This window comes from Paroedura picta, chromosome 15 (genome assembly GCF_049243985.1).
Source record: "Paroedura picta isolate Pp20150507F chromosome 15, Ppicta_v3.0, whole genome shotgun sequence".
Lineage (NCBI taxonomy): Eukaryota > Metazoa > Chordata > Lepidosauria > Squamata > Gekkonidae > Paroedura > Paroedura picta.
The window spans coordinates 16779775-16800987 of record NC_135383.1 but is presented as its reverse complement, the minus strand read 5'-3'; the positions used below and the strand labels follow the sequence as shown (position 1 = coordinate 16800987).

Genomic DNA, 21213 nt, shown 5'->3' with positions numbered 1-21213 from the left:
GGGGGTGGCGCGGCTCCCTCGGGGGGCCGGGCGGGCCGGGCTCCTCCTCCCGCTGGGTGGGGCTGCCTGCCGGGGCGGCCCCGCCGGAGCGCACGTGGCCGAGCGAGGCGCGCCCGCAGAGGAAGGCGCTCGGCCGGCCCCGCCGCCCCGCCATGGGCCCGTGGCTGCGCTCGGCCGGGCTGGTGGCGGGCTCCACGCTGCTCTTCGGCGCGCTGCGCTGGGGGCTCGGCCGCTGCCCGTTGCCGGCTCACGTGCGCCGCGACGCCACCCGCACCTGGCGCTGGAGGAACCTCCTCGTCTCCTTCGTCCACTCCATCGTGGCCGGCATCTGGGCCGTGGCCGGGTAAGCGCGCCCGCCGCGGGGGCGGCCGACAGCCGTTCGGCGCAAAGCCGGCGCCTCCCGGGCGGGTGGCATCCCGGGGAGAGAGCTGCGCCGAGCCCCGATGCCGCCGTGCCGCGGACGGGACTCGCCCGCAGTTAGTTGCGCTCCCGCCCTCCCCCCCCCCCAGCCCTTTCCCGGCGCGATGGTTGGTTTGTTCGGGGAACATTTGGCGGGGCAGGAGAGCAACTCTCTCCGGGGGAAGGGGCTGTCAGGGCCCAGCTGACTATGTGCGGAGAGGTGTGATCGATGGGCAGGTGCCCGAGGCCGGGAGGAAGGGCCCCTCTTCCTCGAGTAGGACACGGGGGTGGGGCGGGGGGGGTGTTTTAGGGTCCCCTGGCTGGGCTTGCAAACGTCAATCGTTCCTTTGCCCAGAAGATGAGTCCGGTTCTTATCAGGAACAAACAGCTTTAAAAGAGAAGTAGGTTCAAGGCGGCCGCCAGCCTTGGTGACTGAGAGGAACCTCCATGTTCAGGGGCACTAAACCTCTGGATCCCAGAGCCAGGAGGCAACATTGGGGGAAAGTCTCGGCCTTGAGGAATTAGGCTGGCCACTGTGGGGGACAGGATGCTAAGCTAGATGGGCCACTGGCCTGACCCCAAGCTGGGCACTGATGTTCTAGTTTGCTCTCTGCTTGTGGGACATGCCGTAGTCTGGAATGGGGGGGGGAGGACAGTAGGATTAAATGGGGGGGGGCCTGTCTTGCAAATACAAGACCCCAAAATTTGTAGACCACTTTGGGCACAGCAAAGGAAGCCAGCCCTCCAGCAGCTCCTTGGCGTCCTTGAAAGCCGTGTTTTCAGGAGACAAAGGGAGGGCCGTGTTTCCTGAGGCCCATTTGTCCTTGCCTCCCCACCCCAGGGTTTGGCAGAAGCCGGAGATCTTCTCGGATATCATTGACACGGCCCCGCCTTCCGGACGCCTGCTCCTCTGCTTTTCTTCAGGTAAGACCGACCCGGACCACTTTGAGCTGGATGACGCGGGGACATGGAAGGAGAGGTCTGTGAGCGGCCACTGTCTATGGGGATGAAAGGGAACCTCCCCAGCCAGAGGCAGTCAACCTCTACATCCTAGTGCTAGGAGGCAACTGCAGGGCTTTGGCCTTCCCCTCCAGGTGGGGGTTAGCCAGTGTGTGAAAGAGGATGCTGGGCTGGCAGGACCACTGGTCTGATCCTTCTTTCTCAGCCTGGAGGCGCCTCTCTGAGTCCTTCGGCTTGGGCCCTGAGCAGCCAGCCATCGAACTAGCTGAGCAGAGAGAGTTGGGCAGGGAGACTGCCTCGCAGGCAGGATTTTCATTTTCTCACCATGCAAATACAATTTTCCACCCAGGATGCTCCAGGAGCGCACAGATGTCCCCCCGGGGAAACTTTCCCATGGGGTGTTCCTTTGGTGAGAACAAAGGGCCTGACAATAACAGGGAGGTAATAAACACGGTTGCAAAGTTTTAATTGCCTGACTAACTTGAAGTTCAGGCACTGCGAGGCACTGTCTGGCAGGGATTCCTTTTCTAAAGCAGGTATCGGTTGCAAGGACGGTGCTTCGGTCCTGAAAATGTTTCCAAAGACGGCAGTTGCGTCAAAAATGTGGGGGCCGAACAAAGTGTCGCAAAGCCACCAGCCAAAAATGCGCGGCCCAGGATAAAGTGGGGAGGAGCTGGTCTAAGAGGAGGGCAGGTGAAAGATGGCCCTTGGAAGGGTCCTGAATCTTCTCACGCCAAGAGCAGCCTCTGTTCTGCTGTTTGGGTGATATACACGTGAGCAAAGTTAATAAAGTCAGTGCCTGGAACAGCCGTGACGTTTCCGCCCCTTGCCAGTTCTGATCAGCTAAATTCGGTTCCCGCCAGTCCCCAGTTGCCTGTGGAGACGGTTGCACAAAGAGATGGAATCTAGGCTTCGAGTTTCTGTTGCGGTGTCTGTGCTTTCACACTGCTCTGCTCTGTGGCAACGATTTCCTCAGAAGCAGCCCCATGCTTCCTTGTTTGTGCAGCTCCGGCAAACGCAGCCTCAGCTTTGCTGGCGGCACGGGGTGCCTCTCTGCATTGAGGTAGGGACTTCCGCCCCAAATGAAGGTTTCCGGAGCCTGCAAAGATGTTTCTGAACAAACAGGAGGTGGGGACAGGCCCGGATAGGAGCATCAGCGAGAGCGGGTGCTTTGCAGCTGCGTGCATAAACAAGAGATTTAAAACGCTTGCCGGTCAAAGCATTGAAACATCGGCCAGCAGGAAGAGGTCAAGCACTTGGGAGCTTTCTTAGCTTATGTAAAAACAGAGGTTTGGAACACTACACACGAAAGAGCTTTTTCTTTCCTTCTTTTAAAATGTCAGAACTTGGAGGCGCGTGCCAAGGTGAATTGACATTCCTGTTGAAGACTGGTAGCTTCTTCATACAGGATGGATTTGACTTACAGCACTCACTGCCACAAGATGTTTAGATTTTTGAGGCGAGAGAGAAGATAAATTTGTGCCATCAAGTGTGAGCCATGAACTTGACAGGCCCTGCATCTAAAGTCTCATGTACCGCAGTGGATCGGTGCCTCCAGGCTCTTTTTTTTGGGGGGGGGGCGGGTTGCAGGGGCATTAGTTGGAAAACAGATTGCTGAGTTACATGGTCTGATCTAGCAAGGCACTTGCTGCTGTTTCAGACGAGCTTGAGGGTTAAAAGAGATGTGCCCCTGAACCATGGACGTGAGTTTCTTAGAAAGGTGTGAATTGAGAAAGTTTGATACCGGACATAGAGTGTCTTTATTTGGACTGATATACAGTAAAACACACTTCAGAAGTCTCTAATGCTGATGTTAGTCCTGATAGCAACAGGTACTCGATTTTGAAGTATTTGATAAGAATAAAGCAAGGGTACTTTAAATGTTAAATGAGGATGAAACTCAAACACTTTGGCCACCTCATGAGAAAGAAGGACTCCCTGGAGAAGAGCCCAATGCTGGGAGCGATTGAGGGCAAAAGAAGAAGGGGGCGACAGAGAATGAGGTGGCTGGATGGTGTCACTGAAGCAGTCGGTGTGAGCTTAAATGGACTCCGGGGAATGGTAGAGGACAGGAAGGCCTGGAGGACCATTGTCCATGGGATCGCGATGGGTCGGACAGGACTTCGCAACTAACAACAACACTTTAAATGTTAATTTCACCATTTTATGTGGAAATCATTTTTACTGAGATGTTTGGAAGCCTTTAAAGGCAGCCTGGCCTGATTCACCTTGTTCCATTCAAGAAAAAAAGAGGAAGGCACTGAAAACATGCTAATTGCAGCTCCATGCATGTGCTTGTTTGCCCATGTATGAGCAACATGTTAGTTTTATCCACTGGGTTACCCCTGTGATATCACACATATTGTCAGTTCCATGTCAGATTTTAGTATTGCAGTATCCCTTCTAGCATGTGAGAGGAAAACCAACAAATAAGAATTTCCCCCTTAGTTTAGAGTTGACCTGCCAATCTGGTGAATTCGTAAAGGTTTTTTAAAACTCAATATATATTTGTGATTTTGTTCCCCTGTTCCATTTACAAATAAAACACATACTTTCCCACACAATTCTAACACATAATAACCTGGAAAATCTTAAGAGTCAGTATGATGTAGTAGTTAACAGCCTCTAATCGGGAGAACCGGCTTTGATTCCCCACTTTGATTCCCCGTGCAATCAGTTGGGTGACCTTGGGTTAGTCACAGTTCTCGTAAAGCTGTTCTGACAGCAATTCTCTTAGAACTCTCACGGCCCCACCTACCTCCCAGGGTGTCTGTTATGGGAAAAGGATGGGAAAGGTAAGCCAGTCTGTAAAGCAGGCTATAAAAACCTGCTCTTTTCTAATTACAGCCTAGTTTGCCTGATATTCTGTGTGTTGTGTAGAAAACCTGCTCTTTTCTAATTACAGCCTAGTTTGCCTGATATTCTGTGTGTTGATTTTACAAAATAGTGCTTAGCAGCAGATATTTCACCCCCAGCCCACCCCCAGAAAAATGGGAAACTTCCCACTGTTGAAAATATCCCCAAGAGCACTTCTTCTTTTTTTTTGTCCCAAATCTCTGGCTGGCATATTTGTGGCAATGGCACACGTGTGGCACGAACAGAATGTCTTTCTCTCCTCCACCAGGTTATTTCATCCATGATTCCCTCGACATCATCCTTTGCCGGCAGTCCCGGGCCTCTTGGGAGTATTTGGTTCACCACGCAATGGCAAGTACTGGCAAAGGTGGGGTTGAGTAGGGCAGGGCTGGAACGGATTCTCCCGGAGTAAGGCTCAGCCCTTCCGCAGCAGTGCATGACTTCAGATCCCACCCCCTGCCCCTGGGTAACTTCCGTGTTGGTCACGGAATTCAGAAGACGAGGAATGTGTTACGCAAATGGATTTATTCAGACGGTGGGAGTCGGCAGGCAGTCAAGCCCACTCCTGAATTTCCACGCCTGCGATTCCAAGCTCATCTCTGCAGCACAAGGACGGCCCTCACGCCTTGTTTTTAACGCTGAGTGTGTTTTAATGGAATTCCGAATTCTTGGGAAGCAAAGTCAAGTAAAGCACGACCATCGGTTTAGCAAAGGCACAGACCTCTCGGTGCCTTTTAGCTCTAGAACAAGTCCGGGCTTCACGGGAAGCTGCAGATTTGAAGGGAAGGCCGTTTTCAATTTAAATTAAACTTTATTCTTATAAACCCAGCCTTCCCTGTGCAAGCTAATGAAACATGCACAGGTTAAAACAACCATGTATATATAATAATATTAAATTATAGGTTTAAAAACTTGAAAAGCCGCTTCTTTCCAATTAATATTTATATTGCAAGGGTGTTCCGTGCTGAAGTGTTGTTGTTTTTTCTTCTGGGAGTGGATGGATTTCCAGATAAAGATCCAAGGAAGGAGGATGGGTAGCATCTTTTGATCTTATTCCCTGGCCTCAACCATAGGCCTGGCGGAACAGCTGTTTCTTTCAGGCCCCCTGGAACTGTTTGCGGTCCCAGATGGCCCTGAACTCCCCCAGAAGTGTGTTCAACCAGGGCCGAAAAGGCCCTGGCCAAGGCCACATTTACTTCTTTGTGGCCAGGGACCCTAAGTAGATTCTGACCACTGGGTCTTAATGCTCTCTGGGGGAAATATGGAGAAAGGCTGTCCCATTTAGGGCAGACTTTCTCAACCAAGGTTTCATGAAACCCAGCTGGTTCTTGATGGCCCTGGAAGGGTTTACCCAAATGGTTGGGAGTTAAATTTTTTAATATATTTTTTAAATTTGTCACTTATTGGGCAATATGACCATATGTGGTCATGTTATAGGATGTTATATGTAAACTGTTGATCCCCTCCCCTCCTAAAGTGGCCGAAGGGCCTGAGGGGGGGGGTGGGGAGGGGAGAGGCCCCAGGCCCACAGCTCTGCTTCCCAACCATATTTGGCACAATCGCACCAGTTCCGGGGTTTCTCAAAGTCTGAAGAACGTTTCAGGGGGTTGAACATAAAGATCAAAACCTTGAACCTAATTCGGCCCCCAACCTGGAGCCAGGATAGTTGGAAGAGCGCTGGTATCTATATTTTCTCTCGCAAGGGGCCGAGCTGCTGCGTTCTGCACCCGTTGGGAGAGTTTCTTCAGCAGCTTTGAGGACAGCCCTGCCTTCTAGGGGTGTTGGTGGGGAATTTTCTCGAACGACTGCAGAACCTGAGCAAAGCTTTCAACTGAATCGGGTGCCCCTGAGCTCTACTCTGACCGATGCCCCATAAGAAAGGAAAGAGTTTGGGTAGAGGTGAGGGGCTTCTGGGATTCTGCCTGGGAGAATAGCAATACCTCCCTGTGTGCATAACCTCAACCACTTCAAGAGCACACAGGATATATTCATCTTGGTTTGCACATGTTGCCGCCCCAAATGTTGAAAGAGGTAAGTGGACGATCCCAGAAACACAACAGTGGCAAAAAATGAGTCCTTCACAAAGTGATATTAATAAATTAGGCGAAAAACGCTCTCATGGTGCGGAGAGTCAAGGCTGTAAAGTCTAATTATATTTCAAGTAGATTAACAATACGACAGATCATGTTGAGTGAATAGTTTGAATTTATTAATACCACTTTGTGGAGGACTCATTTTTGCCGCTGACGGAAGGACTGAAAACAGAAAAATAATCTAGAGGTAGTTTTGGCGGAGTCCAGGTGGAAATTATAATAATAATAAAGAGATAACAGAGACGCTTACATTTTGATTAAGCCACTGGACAGATTCTTTTTTCCTTTGTCCCAAATGTTGAGGCAGTGGGAGAGTCCTGCCTTGGGGTTCCTCCCTTCCCCTGCAAACTCCTTGATTTTCTCTTTGAGCAATCTCTGCAAAACCTCCCAAAACAGAAACATCGCTGCAGTTCAGGATATGTATCCTGCTTGTGCAAAATCTGACTCACCAAGCATGAAAGGGGGCTAAGCCAGCCGGAGGCTCTGCTGAGGGTTTGATTCCACCATGTAGGTAAACCGGATTCCCTTGTAGTGAAGCCAGACAAATGCTCTGCATTTATCTATTACCAACAGTGTCGAAATATGCTTTTTCAGAAGCATGACTCAGCTGCAGCGTTCATCAGGCCAACTTTTGTTGTGATCTGCTCTTTTAAAAGGGTGAAATGAAGGTGTGACCGCTCTGGCTAACCCCTCCTCCTCTTCTCTTTCTCTCAGGCCGTCTCGGGTTTGCTCTCAGGGATTTTACTGAACCGCTTTGTCGGGGCGGGGCTGATCTCGCTCTTTGTGGAGGTGAGCAACATCTTCCTGACCATCCGGATGATGATGCGGCTGGGCAACCTGCCGTTCCCCACCCTCTACCAGGTCAACAAGTACGCCAACTTGGTCGTGTACTTTGTCTTCCGCCTGGCGCCCCAGGCCTACCTGAGCTGGTACTTTGCGCGGTTCGTGGAGGTGCGTGGGCAGGGAGCTTTCCTCATGTTCAACTTAGTGCTCCTCGACGCCATGATCTTGATGTACTTCTCACGCCTGCTGCGCTCCGACTTCTGCCCGGGAACGCGGCAGGAGGGCCCGGATAGCGAGAAGAAGTTCCTCATAGACTGAGCGTGCCCCAGAACCCGTGGCGGCGAAGGGATTGAGTGCATCGGTCCTGGCCTTGAACTCTGACTCTGCCACCCATGTGCCTTAACTGCTGTAAACTCTGCATTCACCGTGCTGCTCCTTAAGTCGCTTCCTTCCTTTTTGGGCAGGAAGATCCAGCTGGATAGAGTCAGATGGAACCTTCTGCCCTCTAGAAGGAAGAGGGCCGCAGAGGCTGATCTGAACTCAGAAGGGGCCAAAGAGGGGAGGAGAACTGGTCTTCTGTGTTTGCTGTTGTAGGGTATTTTTTTTTCCTCATTAAAGTCTCTTTGCACCCTGAATCCACAGACCAGGACTGTCTTTCTAGTGCAGCCATACAGGGGGCTATCACGTTTTATGGTACTTGGGGCTCAATATGAAGGAGAGCAGGTTTCTATACTCCACTTTTCACTACCCAAAGAAGTCTCAAAGCAGCTTGCAATCGCCTTCCCTTCTTCTTCCCCACAACCCCGTGTGGTAGGTGGGGCTGAGCAAGCTCCAAGAGAACAGCACCGCAAGATCAGCCCTAACAGGACTGCGACTGGCCCGAGGTCATCCTGCTGGCTCCAGGGGGAGAAGCGGGGCATCAAACCCAGCTCGCCAGGTTAGAGGCTGCTGCTCTTAACCACCACACCTAGCTGGCTCCCTCGATTTCAGACACAGGTGACTGACAGGCCACGGCTCCGATTGCTTGATTGTGGGCTTCTCCAGGGAGAAGGGATGGAATCTGGGCTAGGTTCTACAGACTGGGAGCAGGGGGATGGTCCAGCATGGCAATTCTTTAAGGAGTGCAGCCAAAGGATTTGTGCTGGAACCTTGCAAAAGGGAGGAGGTGGCCGGGCTTTGAAGAGGGAGGGGGAAGTTTCGCATTTCGGCTACCTTGGAGTCAAAGCCGGCAGAAGCAACGGAGCTGTTGCCTTGCCAATGGGACAGCGGGGCCTGGAGTGAACTCAGAGTTGGTTGGCTGGCCGTCTCCCCAGGCAGCTCCTCACCTGAGCCAGCCATCCAATCCCTGCCAGGGAATCCAGGCTGGGTCGTCTCACCTGAGCCGGGTAGCATAGAAATGGTGCCTCTCTCGACAGGCTGGCTGGGAGCTATTTCTTTTCCTGGGCCAAGAGACTTTCTTGGCAGAGTGTAATATCCTCCCTAACCTTTTGCTTATTTTACATCATTTATTCCCAAGCCTTTCTCCCCGAAGGGGACCCAGAGCAGCTCGTATCATTCTCCTCCATTTTATTCTCACAAGAACCTCGTGAGCTAGGTTAGGCTGCGGGTGTGCAGCTAAGCCCAAAGTCACCCAGAAGGCTTCCGTGGCAGACCCCAGGGCAGCACTCAAAACACTATTCCGCACCAGCTCCCACACCAAAGAAAGCGAAGGAATAATTCAGTCCAGTTAAGGAAATGGACCCAGATTTAGTACAACTAATTCTGCCGATCACACTGTATTTGTCACAGGTCCATAAGGAGAGAAGAGCTGCGTGGTTTTGTTTTCTTTACTACCCAAAGGAGTCTCAAAGCAGCTTAGAATCACCTACCCATCCGCTCCCCACAAAAGACATCCTGTAAGGCTAGTAAGAGGGCTCTGAGAGAAATGCAACTGGCCCAAGGTCACCCAGCTGGCTGCATGCGGAGGATAAATCAAACCCAGCTCTCTCTAGATTAGAGGCTGCCACTCTTAACCACACCACCATGCTGACTCTCTTATAACAAACAAGGCAAACGCTGCTCCCCAAACAAGTAACACCTAGCCTGACCCAAGGGCCCATGTAGAGAGATAGCAGCTTGCTTGCAGTGCTCCAGGCAGAATCTCTTGCAAGAACCCTGCAGAGTAGACCAGCTTTCTTTCCCCCATATAGAAGGGAAGGGCAAGGGGAGGCCTGAGGCTGGGAAGAAACAGCTTGGTTCCTTTTGAGTTTCTCAGACCTACCGAGCTTGCTGGCTTCTTTGTAACCTACCCAGGGCATTGAACCTACAAGGGGTCAAGGTCACCATTTCCACAACATTCCAGGGCTGCAGGCTGCTCCAAAGCCACCCAAGTGAACTTTGTGGTGGGGTGAGGGTTTGGGACACCATCTCCCGCCCACCCACCCCCATATTGACCACACTTTTGTACGTCACTCGTCACTCGCATCTGTGGGAAGGAGACACTTGCAAAATGAAAGGGATGCTTTAAAAAATGCACTCTGGCTACTACAGTCACTCCTCAAGTTTTGTTTTTATCTGCACACGGGGCACTGCAGGCAAAATGGGGTGAGGTGAAGGGGGATTGCTTTTCTTTTGTTTATCTACATATTTTTATTTTAATTTGCCTATGGGGGCCCAGCCAACCGACGTCACTTCCACTGTACCTCGAAGCCGGGAAAATATTCCAGGTGCACCCCACTGTCAAAAGGTTGAAAAAGGCTGTCTTTAGAGATTACTCCCCCCTCTGCCCATTGAGGTTAAGTAGCTTAGAATGGTCTAACTCTGCTTAGGGTGGCACCAAGGCTTTGTGACTTTTCTGTGGCTTGTTTCTGGTGTGGTTGTGGGAGGAATAGGCTGCCATTGAACTAGAAGGGAAAGCCAACCAAGGTGCAAGAGGCTGTGTGGGTGCGGGGTCAGGGTTGAAGCTTCCACTCTCCAGCAGTTTCTGTAATGCTTTATTCCGGTACCCACCTAGCACAGGAGACCAGGTTTTCTCGAAAGGAAAAAGTGCCGTCCGTGGGATTCATGGCCAGTTGATGAGTTGGCCGCAAAGGGTCTGGGTTTGAGAGCCTTTCTCTGCCCCAGCTGTAAACACACAAGGACTCTGCCGGGTCAGCCATTCGGAATCAAAGTTAAGGAGGACTGTGCGTGCCTAACCCAGGGAGGGGAACAGGAAAAAGCAGGAGGGAGGAGCAGCCAAGTAGCACGCAGACACACAATAGCTTTTTGAGACGTGCTCAGTGTTTCCCTTACAGAATTCCAGACCGAAGCCAGTAAGTCATCGGAGCTCACTTGAACAGAGACTCTTTGTAATGCCTAAAGTGCATGAGAACAGGTAAGGTCTCCTGTCAGAAAACAGCTTCCCCCAAAGGGCCCCAACATCCTTGGGAAATTTCTTCCCTGGGCACTGGGCCAATCACTTCAGGTTCTGGAGAAGTCAGACAAATCAAGAGCCCCTCCCAGGCTTAAGTGGCTGAGCAGCTCTTTGCACGTAGGGGGAGGAGGGCAGTAGGCTCAGGGGCTAAGCACCTGAGGCACCTGCAGGAAGCCCCTGCAACAGTCCCCGGCAGCTCTAGTTAGAACTGCAGGGAAAGACACCCCTCCCTCGGCCAGCAGCAGCAGACAGATCAGCGGCCGGACTCCATGGAAGAATCAGCCAGAAAGTACCAGCAGATCCTTGCTTGAGCAGAAGAGAACAGGCGAAATCCGTTGTCAAAATCTGCTCAGATAAGCAGCAAAGCTATCTGCGACTGGGTAGTCAGAAAAGCCATTTCCGCTTGAAAAGAAGCATGTCTTCCTGCTCCCTCTGCTCGCCCTGCCTCTGCAGGTGCTGTAGGTTTCAGAGGCTCAAAAGCAGTTTCCTGCACACAATTGTTACAGTCGCTCAGGCAAGAAGCCCGCCAGGCTTGCCACGGCAGTCCCACTTAGACAGACAACAAGACCAAGGTGATTTGTTTTTTTGCCAGAGCAGGACAGAGTGTACTTGTCCTGCAAAGAGAACAGAGATGCCACCTTACCTGGCCTTCGGAGTCTGCCTCCCTCTTTCCAGTGTTCTAACCAGGACGGGACACACACACACACACACACACACACACACACACACCAGCATGATGGCCAGGCCAAGTCCAAAGAATGAGCCATGTCCTGACTTGGATGGCCCACGCTAGACAATTCTCATCATATCCTGGAAACTGAGCAGTTTCTCAGTGGAACAGGCTTCCCCGGGAGGTGGTGGCTCCTCCATCTTTGGAGATTTTTAAACAGAGGCTGGATAGCTATCTGATGGAGCGGCTGATTCTGTGAAGGCTCAAGGGGGTGGCAGGTTACAGTGGATGAGCGAGAGGGTTGTGAGTGTCCTGCATGGTGCAGGGGGTTGGACTAGATGACCCCGGAGGTCACAACTCTACGATTCTAAGCAGGGTCAGCCTTCGTTGGTACTTGGGTGGGAAACTTCCAAGGAAGTCCAGGGTTGCTATGGCAAGTACAGCTACTCTGTCTCCCCTGCTCTTTGGCAAGTAGGGTTGCCAACTCCAGGTTGGGAAACTCCTTTAGATTTAGGGTAAAGAGCTTTTTTTTGCACCCTACTTTTTGCTATGCTGAGGAGTCTCACAGGGGCTCACAATCACCTACCCTTCATTTCTTCAGAACACGCCTTGTGAGGTAGGTGAGGCTGTGAGAGCCGAGACAATTGTGACCGGCCCAAGTTCGCCCAGTCACCTGCATGTGGAGGGGGGAAATCAAGCCCGGTTCTTCAGTTTAGAGACCATTGCTCAACTGTTACCCCACGCTGGCTCTCCCCAAGCTGACAGAAACCCCAGTGGGGTACAATGCCTTCGTGTCCACCTCTGAAGCAGGAGAGCTGCTCTATGTAGTCTAGAGAGCTGAAATTCCAGGCCATTCTCAGGCCCCACCTACAGGCTGGCATCTCTAATGCAGAGTCCAGCAAGAGCAAACCACTTCTGTTCACCTTGAAAACCCTACAGAATTGCCATCAGTCAGCTGTAACTTGATGGTGCTTTTCGCCCCCAAAGGGTCAAGTCGGGATGTGGAATGGCATGCTGTCCTCTCCTCAGATTCTCGTAAGCTAAGCAGGGTCGGCACTTGGGTGGGGGACCACCCAGGGAGATGGCAGAAGAAAGTGGCAGCCAATCACCCCTGCTCCTGGCATGGCCTTGAAAGCCCCTTGCTGGGATCTCCGCAAGTCAGTGGCTCCTATGTACGTGAATAATCATCGATCAAGGGGTACTTTTTTTAGAGGACAGCTCTCCCTAGCTTTGCTCTACAAGGAAAGGCAGCTCCCCGACGTCCAGATCTGGATAGAATCATAGAGTTGGAAGCAGCAAGACAGGCCACTTAGTCCACCCCCCTGCTCAATGCAAGATCAGCCTGGCAAGTCTGATCCCATCAGACCTTGGAAGCTAAGAAGGGCTGACCCTGGCTAGCATTTGGCTGGGAAATCTTCGATGGTTTGGGTGGAAATTCCTACAAGGAACACTAGCGATCGTGACACGGGCAGACAATAGCAATCCTCCAGATGGTCCTTTGGGTGGCTACCAGACAATCCTCACAACTTCTGGCTACACAACACCAACAGTCTGTACGTGCAGCCTTTTCTGTTGTGGTCCCCACCTTGTGGAGCAGCCTGCCCGAACAAATTGGGAATGATTCAGTTACTTGGAGAAACCATTAAGAACTGGGGTCTATATTACAGTGGATAGGCAAGTGAAACTAGGGCTTCTACTAAGGAATGAAATATGCCATTGTATCTGAGGAAGTGTGCATGCACACAAAGGGTCATACCTTGAATAAAACTGTCTTAAAGGTGTTACTGGACTCTAGATTTGTTCTGCTGCTTCAGACCAAAACATAACCCACTTGATTCTGTAATATGTCATGTTAACATTTACACTCTATATTAGCTGTTTTTTAGACTTCAGGTTGATTCTACAACTCTAATCTTATTACTTTTTATTATCGACTCTCTCATCCATCAGTTGTATTGACTCACTCTGCAAACTGCCTTAAATCCAAGTGACAAAAGCAGACTATAAATTTTAAACAATACAATTTCAACATGGCCTTCTGCCACATTACAAAGTAGACACCCGCCAATTGAAAACACAAAGGAAAGGGACTACAGCAAGAAAAAAGTGGTCTTCAGATTAACCACTCAGATCAATGTAAATCAAGCAGATCAACACAAACCAAACCCAGCAAGTATTACCTAGCTGTGTCTTCTAAGGTTTTTTCCTTTCCCTTGAAGAATGTTTTCCTTTGGTTGGCTAAATTCAGGCATATCCCAAAATAGACAAGGTATAATAGATAGCTACACTGAGTCATGGCAGGATCCAAAAACAAAAGCCATGTAATAACCTGTGATTAAGATCAGCCACAGTCACACCACACAGCATGTTAAGACTTCAGGTTCTTCCGAACTTGTCAGCTTGGATGGCACCTACTTTTCGTTTCTTCTGCTATAGATGCAGCCTGGTGCCAGCCACACCCAGCACCCAACAGAACAGGGGTGCCCAAACTGTGGCTCTCCAGATGTCCATATGCTACAGTTACCATGAGCCCCTGGCCAGCATGTACAGAGAGGGGCTCATGGGAATTGCAGTCCACAGACATCTGCAGAGCCAGTTTGGCCATCCATTACATGTCAGCGCTTTTTTGTTGTTGTTCTTTTGCTGTCAATTCATACCTGACTTATGGTGACCCTGAAGAATTTTCAAAGCAAGAGACATTGAGTGGTTTGCCACTGTCTTCCTTCCAAATACTAGCCAAGGTTCACCCTTATGAGATCTGACGAGTACAAGGTAGCCTAGGCTAACACTAGAGAGGCAGCATGGCGTAGTGGTTTAGAGAACCAGGTTTATTCTCCATTCCACATGCAGCCAACAGGGTGATCTTGGGCCAGTCACAGTTCTCCCAGAAATCTCTCAGCCTCGCCTCCCTCACAGGGTGTCTGTGGTGGGGACAGGAAGCACAGGCGGCTGCAAGCCACTTTGAAACTCCTCCAGGTGGTTAAAAGCAGGGTGCAAAAACCCAGCTCCTCTTCTACATTAAGTTCTACTTGAACAAACACATTTTTAATTTCATGAGCATGCCAAGCAGTGTCATTTTATATGGCAATTTATAAGTGATGTATCTTTAGTTGCTAAAGCAATAAAATCCACAATTTACAAGTAAACACCGTCTATGTTTCCGATTCTGTTGAACAAAAGGGCCATGCCGATGGCTTGAAGAACTTCCAGTTTTTTAAATCTGTTTTCAACCTTCAGTCAAAAAACACCAATACCACCCATCACCTCACAATCGGCACTGTTCAGAAGTGTCTGCAGCTTTTACTTCCGCTTGTGCTACTGCAAAATAAGGCTTTTTGCCCCACCTTTGTTATATGAACCAGGTCACCAAGGATCCCAAGGAATGCACTGTCACGGTGCTCTATAGCCAATCAAAGATGACACAGCGAAGCTTTCCTACACCAATCGCATCCATGATGCAAGTAACCCAAGATTGCCCTTACTCGAAGCTAGCAGGGCCCTGCAATAGCGCTGATGGATGTGCACCCTTTCATAAACTCTTTTCCCAGTCCTCTTAACTCAATCATAATTTTACATGAACCCTCCTTACAATAATGTATTAATCAGTGTTGTATGCAAATCACCGGTATGAGAATTCAAGGGGCAAAGAAAATATTTAGGACAAAATACTTCCAGCTTCTAAGGCACAGGTGAACACACTCAAGTTGCCCATCTCTGCTTCCTACCCACCCCCATTTCTTTGGTTTGTAAACACATCTGGAGTCAGCAGGATAAAGTCAGATGGATTTATTGTGGAATTCTACTGTATGGCTCTGGCAATATTCTGCTTAGATGATCCCAATCTGAAAAGAAACAAACAAAACAACTGTGTGAGCTGTCTGGCAGCTGCCGCAACAGGAGGAAGCTATCCGACCCCACCGCCCTTGATCTCACTTAGCTAAACTGTTCCACTGTCTCCCACTGTAGTCAGTGGGAACTCGAAGACTGAAGCCTGCCAGCAGAAAATACTGTGCCTCAGAATCTCTTAAGAAAGCAAAGTCCCAAAAGGCATGAACCCACCAGTACTCAGCCCTCCATGGCTAGCAATTAGACCCCAGAGACTGCAACTCTTACAGACTGGCTCACATCTCATGGAGTTTGCAAAATCTGACCGTGTTCTCACATGCACTCTTGAGTCACTAAGGGATTAAAATTCACCAGTGGCTTGTGCCACTGGGTTGAGGAGAAGCACTTTTCAGGATAGAAATATTGAGCAGATACAAAAGGCAACCAAAGAAATAGCTGTATAAAAAGAGATGATTTGAAAGATACGTGACAAACAGCAACTATGCAAATTCTATGAAGGAGCATTGTCTTTTTGGTCACTCTAAACAGAATAGGCATAGTGTAAAAGCAGAGGTGGGTTTTATGTTGCAGAAGGAGACCTAGACATAGGTGCAGAACCAGCCATGCAATTTCAGGCAACTGTCAAGATTTCTACCCTTACTAACAAATAGGCCACAACAGAGACCACACTGAAGAAGAGAAACACTGAAAATCAACCTCCTTACCTTGTTGGCAACATCTAGCGCATCATAATCTGGAGCGAGACGGACATACGCCTTTTTCTCACCATCAGGCCTAGAATGGGACAAGTGGTATTAGCTTTTGGGATTGCTCATAATGCATCATTCCCGCTTTTGAGAAGTGGGAAGGTGTAGAAAAAGACCCTGAAAGTTTTCTCCTAGCAATTATGCAACAGACTAATTTGGGGAAACCAACAATATTCCATTTCTAGCTTCTTTATGGTACCCCTAAAAATCAAGTGCCTTAACCTCAAGATATTTTTAAAGGAAAATTCGAGCCAAATTTACGCCACCAGAGAAACCTGAATTCTTTCATTGTCTTTTATTGTTTATGGACTACTGAATGTATTGTTCTAATTCTTTTATTGTTTTTATATCAACTGATATGATATTGATTGTATTGTAATGGCCTATGGCTGGAAACAATAAAGTCTTATACATAAATTCTTATTTGAACCAAACAACTAGTTTTGTTTAATCTTCTAGATATCCCAAATTATTGTGTGCACTAAATTATATACAATGCATTCCAGGATCAAGGCACAGCCAATCATGTTTCATTTTAACCAACAGCGAAAACATTTAATACTTCTGGAAATCATTTTCTGCCCACCACTATTTCTGGAGGGATCTCTGTGCATCAGTGGTTCCTTTGAAAACATCACATGGTTCAGTTCGAAAGTGTTTCCATCATCTGCACAGGATACCCCCACACACACACATGCTCCACCATTACTCACCGAATAAGTGTGTTGACCTTGGCCACGTCAATGTCATACAACTTCTTAACCGCCTGCTTGATCTGGTGTTTGTTTGCTTTCACATCCACAATGAAGACCAGCGTGTTATTGTCCTCTATCTTCTTCATGGCTGATTCTGTAGTCAGTGGGAACTTAATGATGGCATAGTGATCCAACCTGCAGACCAATACAGGGAAAAAAGCAGAGTTTAGTCACAGCAGTATCTCTTACTGCTGGTAGTTGCTGGTCCATCTCTGCCCACAGATCCAGGTGCATCAGCATTTAATAAGCTATAATCACAAGCAATCAGGCTTTGGTCGCTAGAAAATCATCACATGCACCTCTGTTCCAGATCTTGGACCAGAATATTCATTGTGTAGAACTAAATGTTGGGGTGGGGAGAAGTCTCACGTCCACATTAAGGATTTTAAAAGACCACAGAGACATCCTATAACAATATGCTTGCTGTGTTTTTAAATGAGCTGCTTGTTAGGTATAAGATTTTATCAGAAGGGCAGCCACTATATTTTTTAGAGAGCTATCTGACACAATGTACACTCAGCATAAGCCCTTTTGGTGTATATATATTTTCTATAAATAATTATTTAATTAGCAACATGTGCCTTAATTTTTGATCTCACTTAGCTAAGCTGTTCCACTGTCTCAATAACCTACAGGATCGCATCTGTGTATGCCCTGATCTGGATGGCTCAATCTTGTCACATCTCAGAAGTTAAGCAGGGTCAATCCTGGCTAGTATTTGGATGGGAGACATCCTAGGACTAGGGTTGATGCAGAGGTAGGCAATGGCCAACCACCTCTGAATATCTCTTTCCTTGAAAACCCTAAAACCCTAGTGAGAGCCTATGGGACTCACTGCCACAAGATACGGTTCTGACAAATTATTTAAAACATGACTACATAAGCTCAGTGGAGACCAGTTTCTCAGCAGCTGCCAAGTCAGGGACGATAAAAATGATTTAGACAGATGGAGGCATGTCAATGTCACTAGCCATAGGTATAGGTATAAAACTCCCCTATCAGAAGCAGCCCAGCTAGCTTCTGCAGGTCAACAGAGCCCATTCTCTAGCCATTTCTCAGTGGTTCACATGTAGATAACATGCCCAACATACTTGTTCCTTCTTGGTGCACTTTTCCGCGGATACTTGGGCTGCCTCCGTAACCGCAGAGTTTTAGGCCTCCGGAAGGTGGGTGACGTCCGAATCTTCTTCTTGGTGTGACTATGGACACCTTTCAAGACCGCCTTTTTAGCCTTCAGGGCTTTGGATTTTGCCTCAGTCTTAGCTGGGACAGCTACAAGAAGAAGCACGGTTGAAAAAAACAGGCAAGCATATTTAATATACCCTATGCAGCAAACATGTACATGGGTGCCATGCTCTGAGCACACGCCATTTACTTGCAAAGTTTATTCTCTCCCCACCCCCCAACGAATCCCTTCATGCTTTTACACCAGGTTTGTGATGTAGACACCACAGAAAATAGAGGGAATGACAATAACAGGTTTAGGACAACACCAGCTAAGCACGTGGTGAAAATAACAATCTGAAGGCAACATTGGCTAAGCACAAGATGATGATAACAATCCGAAAGTACACCACCACCCCTAAAATTAATCCGTTTTGCAGAGAATTTGAACCTCGCATTGGAAGCACCTGGTTAATGACAGGCGCTTAACATTCTCTATGAGAGCGGGATTGCTTTTATCTTCTCGTGCATCTGGAAACGCGTGTCATACTCAGCACCCCCGAGACCTATGAAACCTGCAGCGCAAGCTTTACTTTTAAGTACCTTAAGCTTCAGCCTCATCGCTTCCGGCCGGCCGATTCCTAAAGCGAGCCAAACACTCCTAACACACACACCCCCCAGCTAAAAAGACCACCCCCTAGCATCACTGCAAGACCCGCCTCGATTTTGCAGGCCTCCACAGGCCTCGTCCCCAGAAACCAGCCCCATCTCCCGCCCTGTGAACAACACGAGCCACGCTAAGCCACCCCGACCCCACAAGGAGGGCCTGGCCCGCAGGAGAAGCCCACCCCGCCGCCAACCCCCCCTCCCCCGTCTTTCCATACGACCCATTGGGATCCCTCCCCGCCTTTTCGCCGTCGCCCACTCCAGCCCGCCTCACCCTCCTTCTTGGCTTTCGGCGCCATCTTGGGGAGGCAAAAAAGAGGGACCGCGTGCGCCGCCCACGAGCTTATAGCACCCAAGTCTCGCGAGACTACGGCGGAGGAAACCCCGAGGCATGTCGGGAGAGAGAAGGACGACTTTGACAAGCGGCCTCAGAGATGATCATGCGCACTAGTCCACGCGGAAACGTCCCCGCGTGTGTAGTGCATCACGGGAGTTGTAGTTTGCAGCTGTTCTTGCTTTTTTCCCCCTTTGCTACGTGTCAGGCACTCGGTCTTTGTTCTTTCTAGTTGTCACAGGCCAGCTCTGGGTTGGAAAACTACTGGGGATTTGGGGTGGACCCCAGGGGGTTGGCGAGGAAGCTCAGCGGAAGAGGGATGCCAGTCTCCAGGTGGGACCGGGGGATCTCCTGGAATTGTAGCTCATTCCCCCTAGTTCCTCTAGAGGAAGTGGAGGGTGGACTCCGTAGCGTTGTATTTGACTGAGGTCCCTCCCCACCCCAAATCCTGCCCACTTTTGGCTCCACCCCCCCCCCCCAAATCTCCAGGTGTTGCCCAACCCAGAGCTGTAGGGAAGGGTGGAATGAATGAATGAATGAATATTCCACTGAGGTGCCTTCCTGCCCATTCTTGGCTCCACCCCCAACGTCTCCAGGTATTTCCCAACCAACCCAGAATTGGCAACCCTAGTAGCCATGTTCACCAATAGAACTGCTCTCCCTAGCCTGGAGATAAAGCTGCCAATTCCAGGTCGGGAAATGTCAGGAGATTTCTTGGTGTGGGAAGGTTTGGGGAGAGACCTCAGCAGGGTATAATGTTAATATAGAGTCTGCCCTCCCAAGCATGTATTTTCTCCAGAGGAACCATTCTCTGTGGTCTGGAGTTGAGCTGAATTATACCCAGACCCAGTTATAAGCCCTGCCCACCATGGTTATTGATGTCTCATTGTTATTGGTCTTTCATTGAAAGAACTACTGCTGAAAAAGCTGGGGTTTTGTACTCTGCTTTTTACTAATTGAAGGAGTGTTAAAGCAATTTACAATTGCCCACCACAGTGGTTCTCAATCTGGGGGTCGGGATCATTTGGGGGGGTTGAATGACCCTTTCACAGGGGTTGCAGCAGGGAAAGCAGCTTGGCTGGGGAAGCACCATCCACACAACAGCCTTGTGGGGTAGATTGAGAGAGCGTTCATCTGTTTGGAACAGCAGAAAGAGCGAGATCGGCATGGTGGGACAAGAGGCAGAGCTGAACTAAGAAACCCCAGGGGGGAAACTAATTTATATACAATCACAAACAATGGATCTTCACGCCATTGGTCAGTTTTGGTTTAATTTCTGTGAAAGAACACTTGCATAATTTTATGGTTGGGGGTCACCACAACATGAGAAACTGTATTAAAGGGTTGCGGCATTCGGAAGGTTGAGAACCGTTGGCCTACCAGCTTATAACTGCCTTCCCTTCTTCTTCCCACAATAGACACCCTGTGAGATAGGTGGGGCTGAGAGAGCTCTGAAAGAACTGTGGCTGGCCCATGGTCACCCAGCTGGCTCCAGGAATCAAGCCCAGTTTTCCAGATCAAAGGCTACTTCTCTTAACCACTGTATCAGGCTGGCTCACAGGAATTGTATTTGCCAGCTGTCAGGCACTTGATGGACTAATTATCTGTTTATGTAGAAGGCAGCTTCACGTGTGAGGCTGGAGTCCCCATATTTAAAATGAAGGTAAATAACAGCACTTGGTAAATGACATTTCAGTAAATCACTGCTAAAGTTCCAGTCCTTAGTGTTGTCAGCTCTCGGTTGGGAGACACCTGGAGACTTTGCAGTTAAAGCCTGCAAAGGGTAGGGTTTGGGGAGGGGAAGGACTGCAATGGGCTATAATGCCATACAGTCCCACACCTTCCTGTCTCTGTTGCCTGGAGATGAGCGATAATTCCAGGGGAATCCTCAGGTTTGACCTGGAGATTGGCATCCCCACCATACGTATGGGCAACCCTTGATTCAGTAGCATCCATCTGCAGAATACAAGGGAGAATAGAAAGGGAACACAGTGCCCTCTGCTGGAAAGAGCACCATGCACCTGGAGGATTGAACATCTGCAGATACAGGTTCAAGCCCAGTGCCACCTTTAAAGGCTGACATAACCAAGCTTGGAGAAGAGGAAATTGAGGCTATAATTGCTGTCCTTAAAGATTTGAAAGTTTGTCACTTGGAGGAGGGCAGGGAGTGGTTCCTGTTGGCAGCAGAGGAGATACCTGCATAAATGGCTTTAAACTACGTGTATCAGCTAGATATTGCGAGGGGGATATCTAGTGGAATCAACTGCCTAAGGACGAGGCGAGCTCCCCCTCATTGGTGGTCTTTAAGCAGCGACTGGATAGATGCTTATGGTTGGTTCAGGCGGATCCTGCCTTGATCAGCGGGCTGGACTAGATGGCCTGTCTGGCCTCTGCCAACTCTAGTTTATAATTCTATAATCAAGTTTCCTGTCGCCAGATACACACACAGACACACAAGGAAGGAAATATCACTGCTAATCCAGTTACATGGGCCACATGTTTCTATGGTTCCCCTTTCGCAGGCAGGGGTTCATGCCTTGGGCAGGGTGG

The 21213-nt window shown here is 49.4% G+C and overlaps 2 protein-coding genes and 2 non-coding genes across 4 annotated transcripts; 1 reads left to right on the top strand and 3 right to left on the bottom strand.

Annotated features, from left to right (window-relative positions):
• The first annotated feature begins 9 nt into the window (after positions 1–9).
• TLCD1 (TLC domain containing 1) lies at positions 10–7726 on the top strand. The gene is made up of 4 exons (XM_077311128.1): positions 10–343; positions 1241–1323; positions 4484–4566; positions 7023–7726. The coding sequence occupies exons 1-4, from the start codon at positions 153–155 to the stop codon at positions 7407–7409; spliced, it is 744 nt and encodes a 247-aa protein (XP_077167243.1). The 5' UTR covers positions 10–152; the 3' UTR covers positions 7410–7726.
• A 7197-nt stretch (positions 7727–14923) lies between these two features.
• On the bottom strand, positions 14924–18759 carry RPL23A (ribosomal protein L23a). The gene is made up of 5 exons (XM_077311129.1): positions 18604–18759; positions 17591–17771; positions 16458–16634; positions 15703–15772; positions 14924–14994 (listed from the first exon to the last, which is right to left on the bottom strand). Exons 1-5 carry the CDS (start codon positions 18626–18628, stop codon positions 14980–14982), a joined length of 468 nt encoding a protein of 155 aa, XP_077167244.1. The 5' UTR covers positions 18629–18759; the 3' UTR covers positions 14924–14979.
• LOC143824967 (small nucleolar RNA SNORD42) lies at positions 16353–16417 on the bottom strand. Its single transcript, XR_013226929.1, has one exon. It is a non-coding gene; the product is annotated as a small nucleolar RNA SNORD42 (small nucleolar RNA).
• On the bottom strand, positions 16727–16799 carry LOC143824968 (small nucleolar RNA Z17). Its single transcript, XR_013226930.1, has one exon. It is a non-coding gene; the product is annotated as a small nucleolar RNA Z17 (small nucleolar RNA).
• Positions 18760–21213: the final 2454 nt, after the last annotated feature.

Coding starts and splice junctions, on each gene's coding strand:
- RPL23A (XM_077311129.1), bottom strand. CDS start 18,628: ATGGCGCCGAAAGCCAAGAAGGAGG. Junction 17,772..18,603: donor GCCGAAAGCCAAGAAGGAGG/GTGAGGCGGGCT, acceptor TTCTTCTTGTAG/CTGTCCCAGCTAAGACTGAG. Junction 16,635..17,590: donor AGTGCACCAAGAAGGAACAA/GTATGTTGGGCA, acceptor ATTGGTCTGCAG/GTTGGATCACTATGCCATCA.
- TLCD1 (XM_077311128.1), top strand. CDS start 153: ATGGGCCCGTGGCTGCGCTCGGCCGGGCTGGTGGCGGGCTCCACGCTG. Junction 1,324..4,483: donor GCTCCTCTGCTTTTCTTCAG/GTAAGACCGACC, acceptor CTCCTCCACCAG/GTTATTTCATCCATGATTCC. Junction 4,567..7,022: donor ATTTGGTTCACCACGCAATG/GCAAGTACTGGC, acceptor TCTTTCTCTCAG/GCCGTCTCGGGTTTGCTCTC.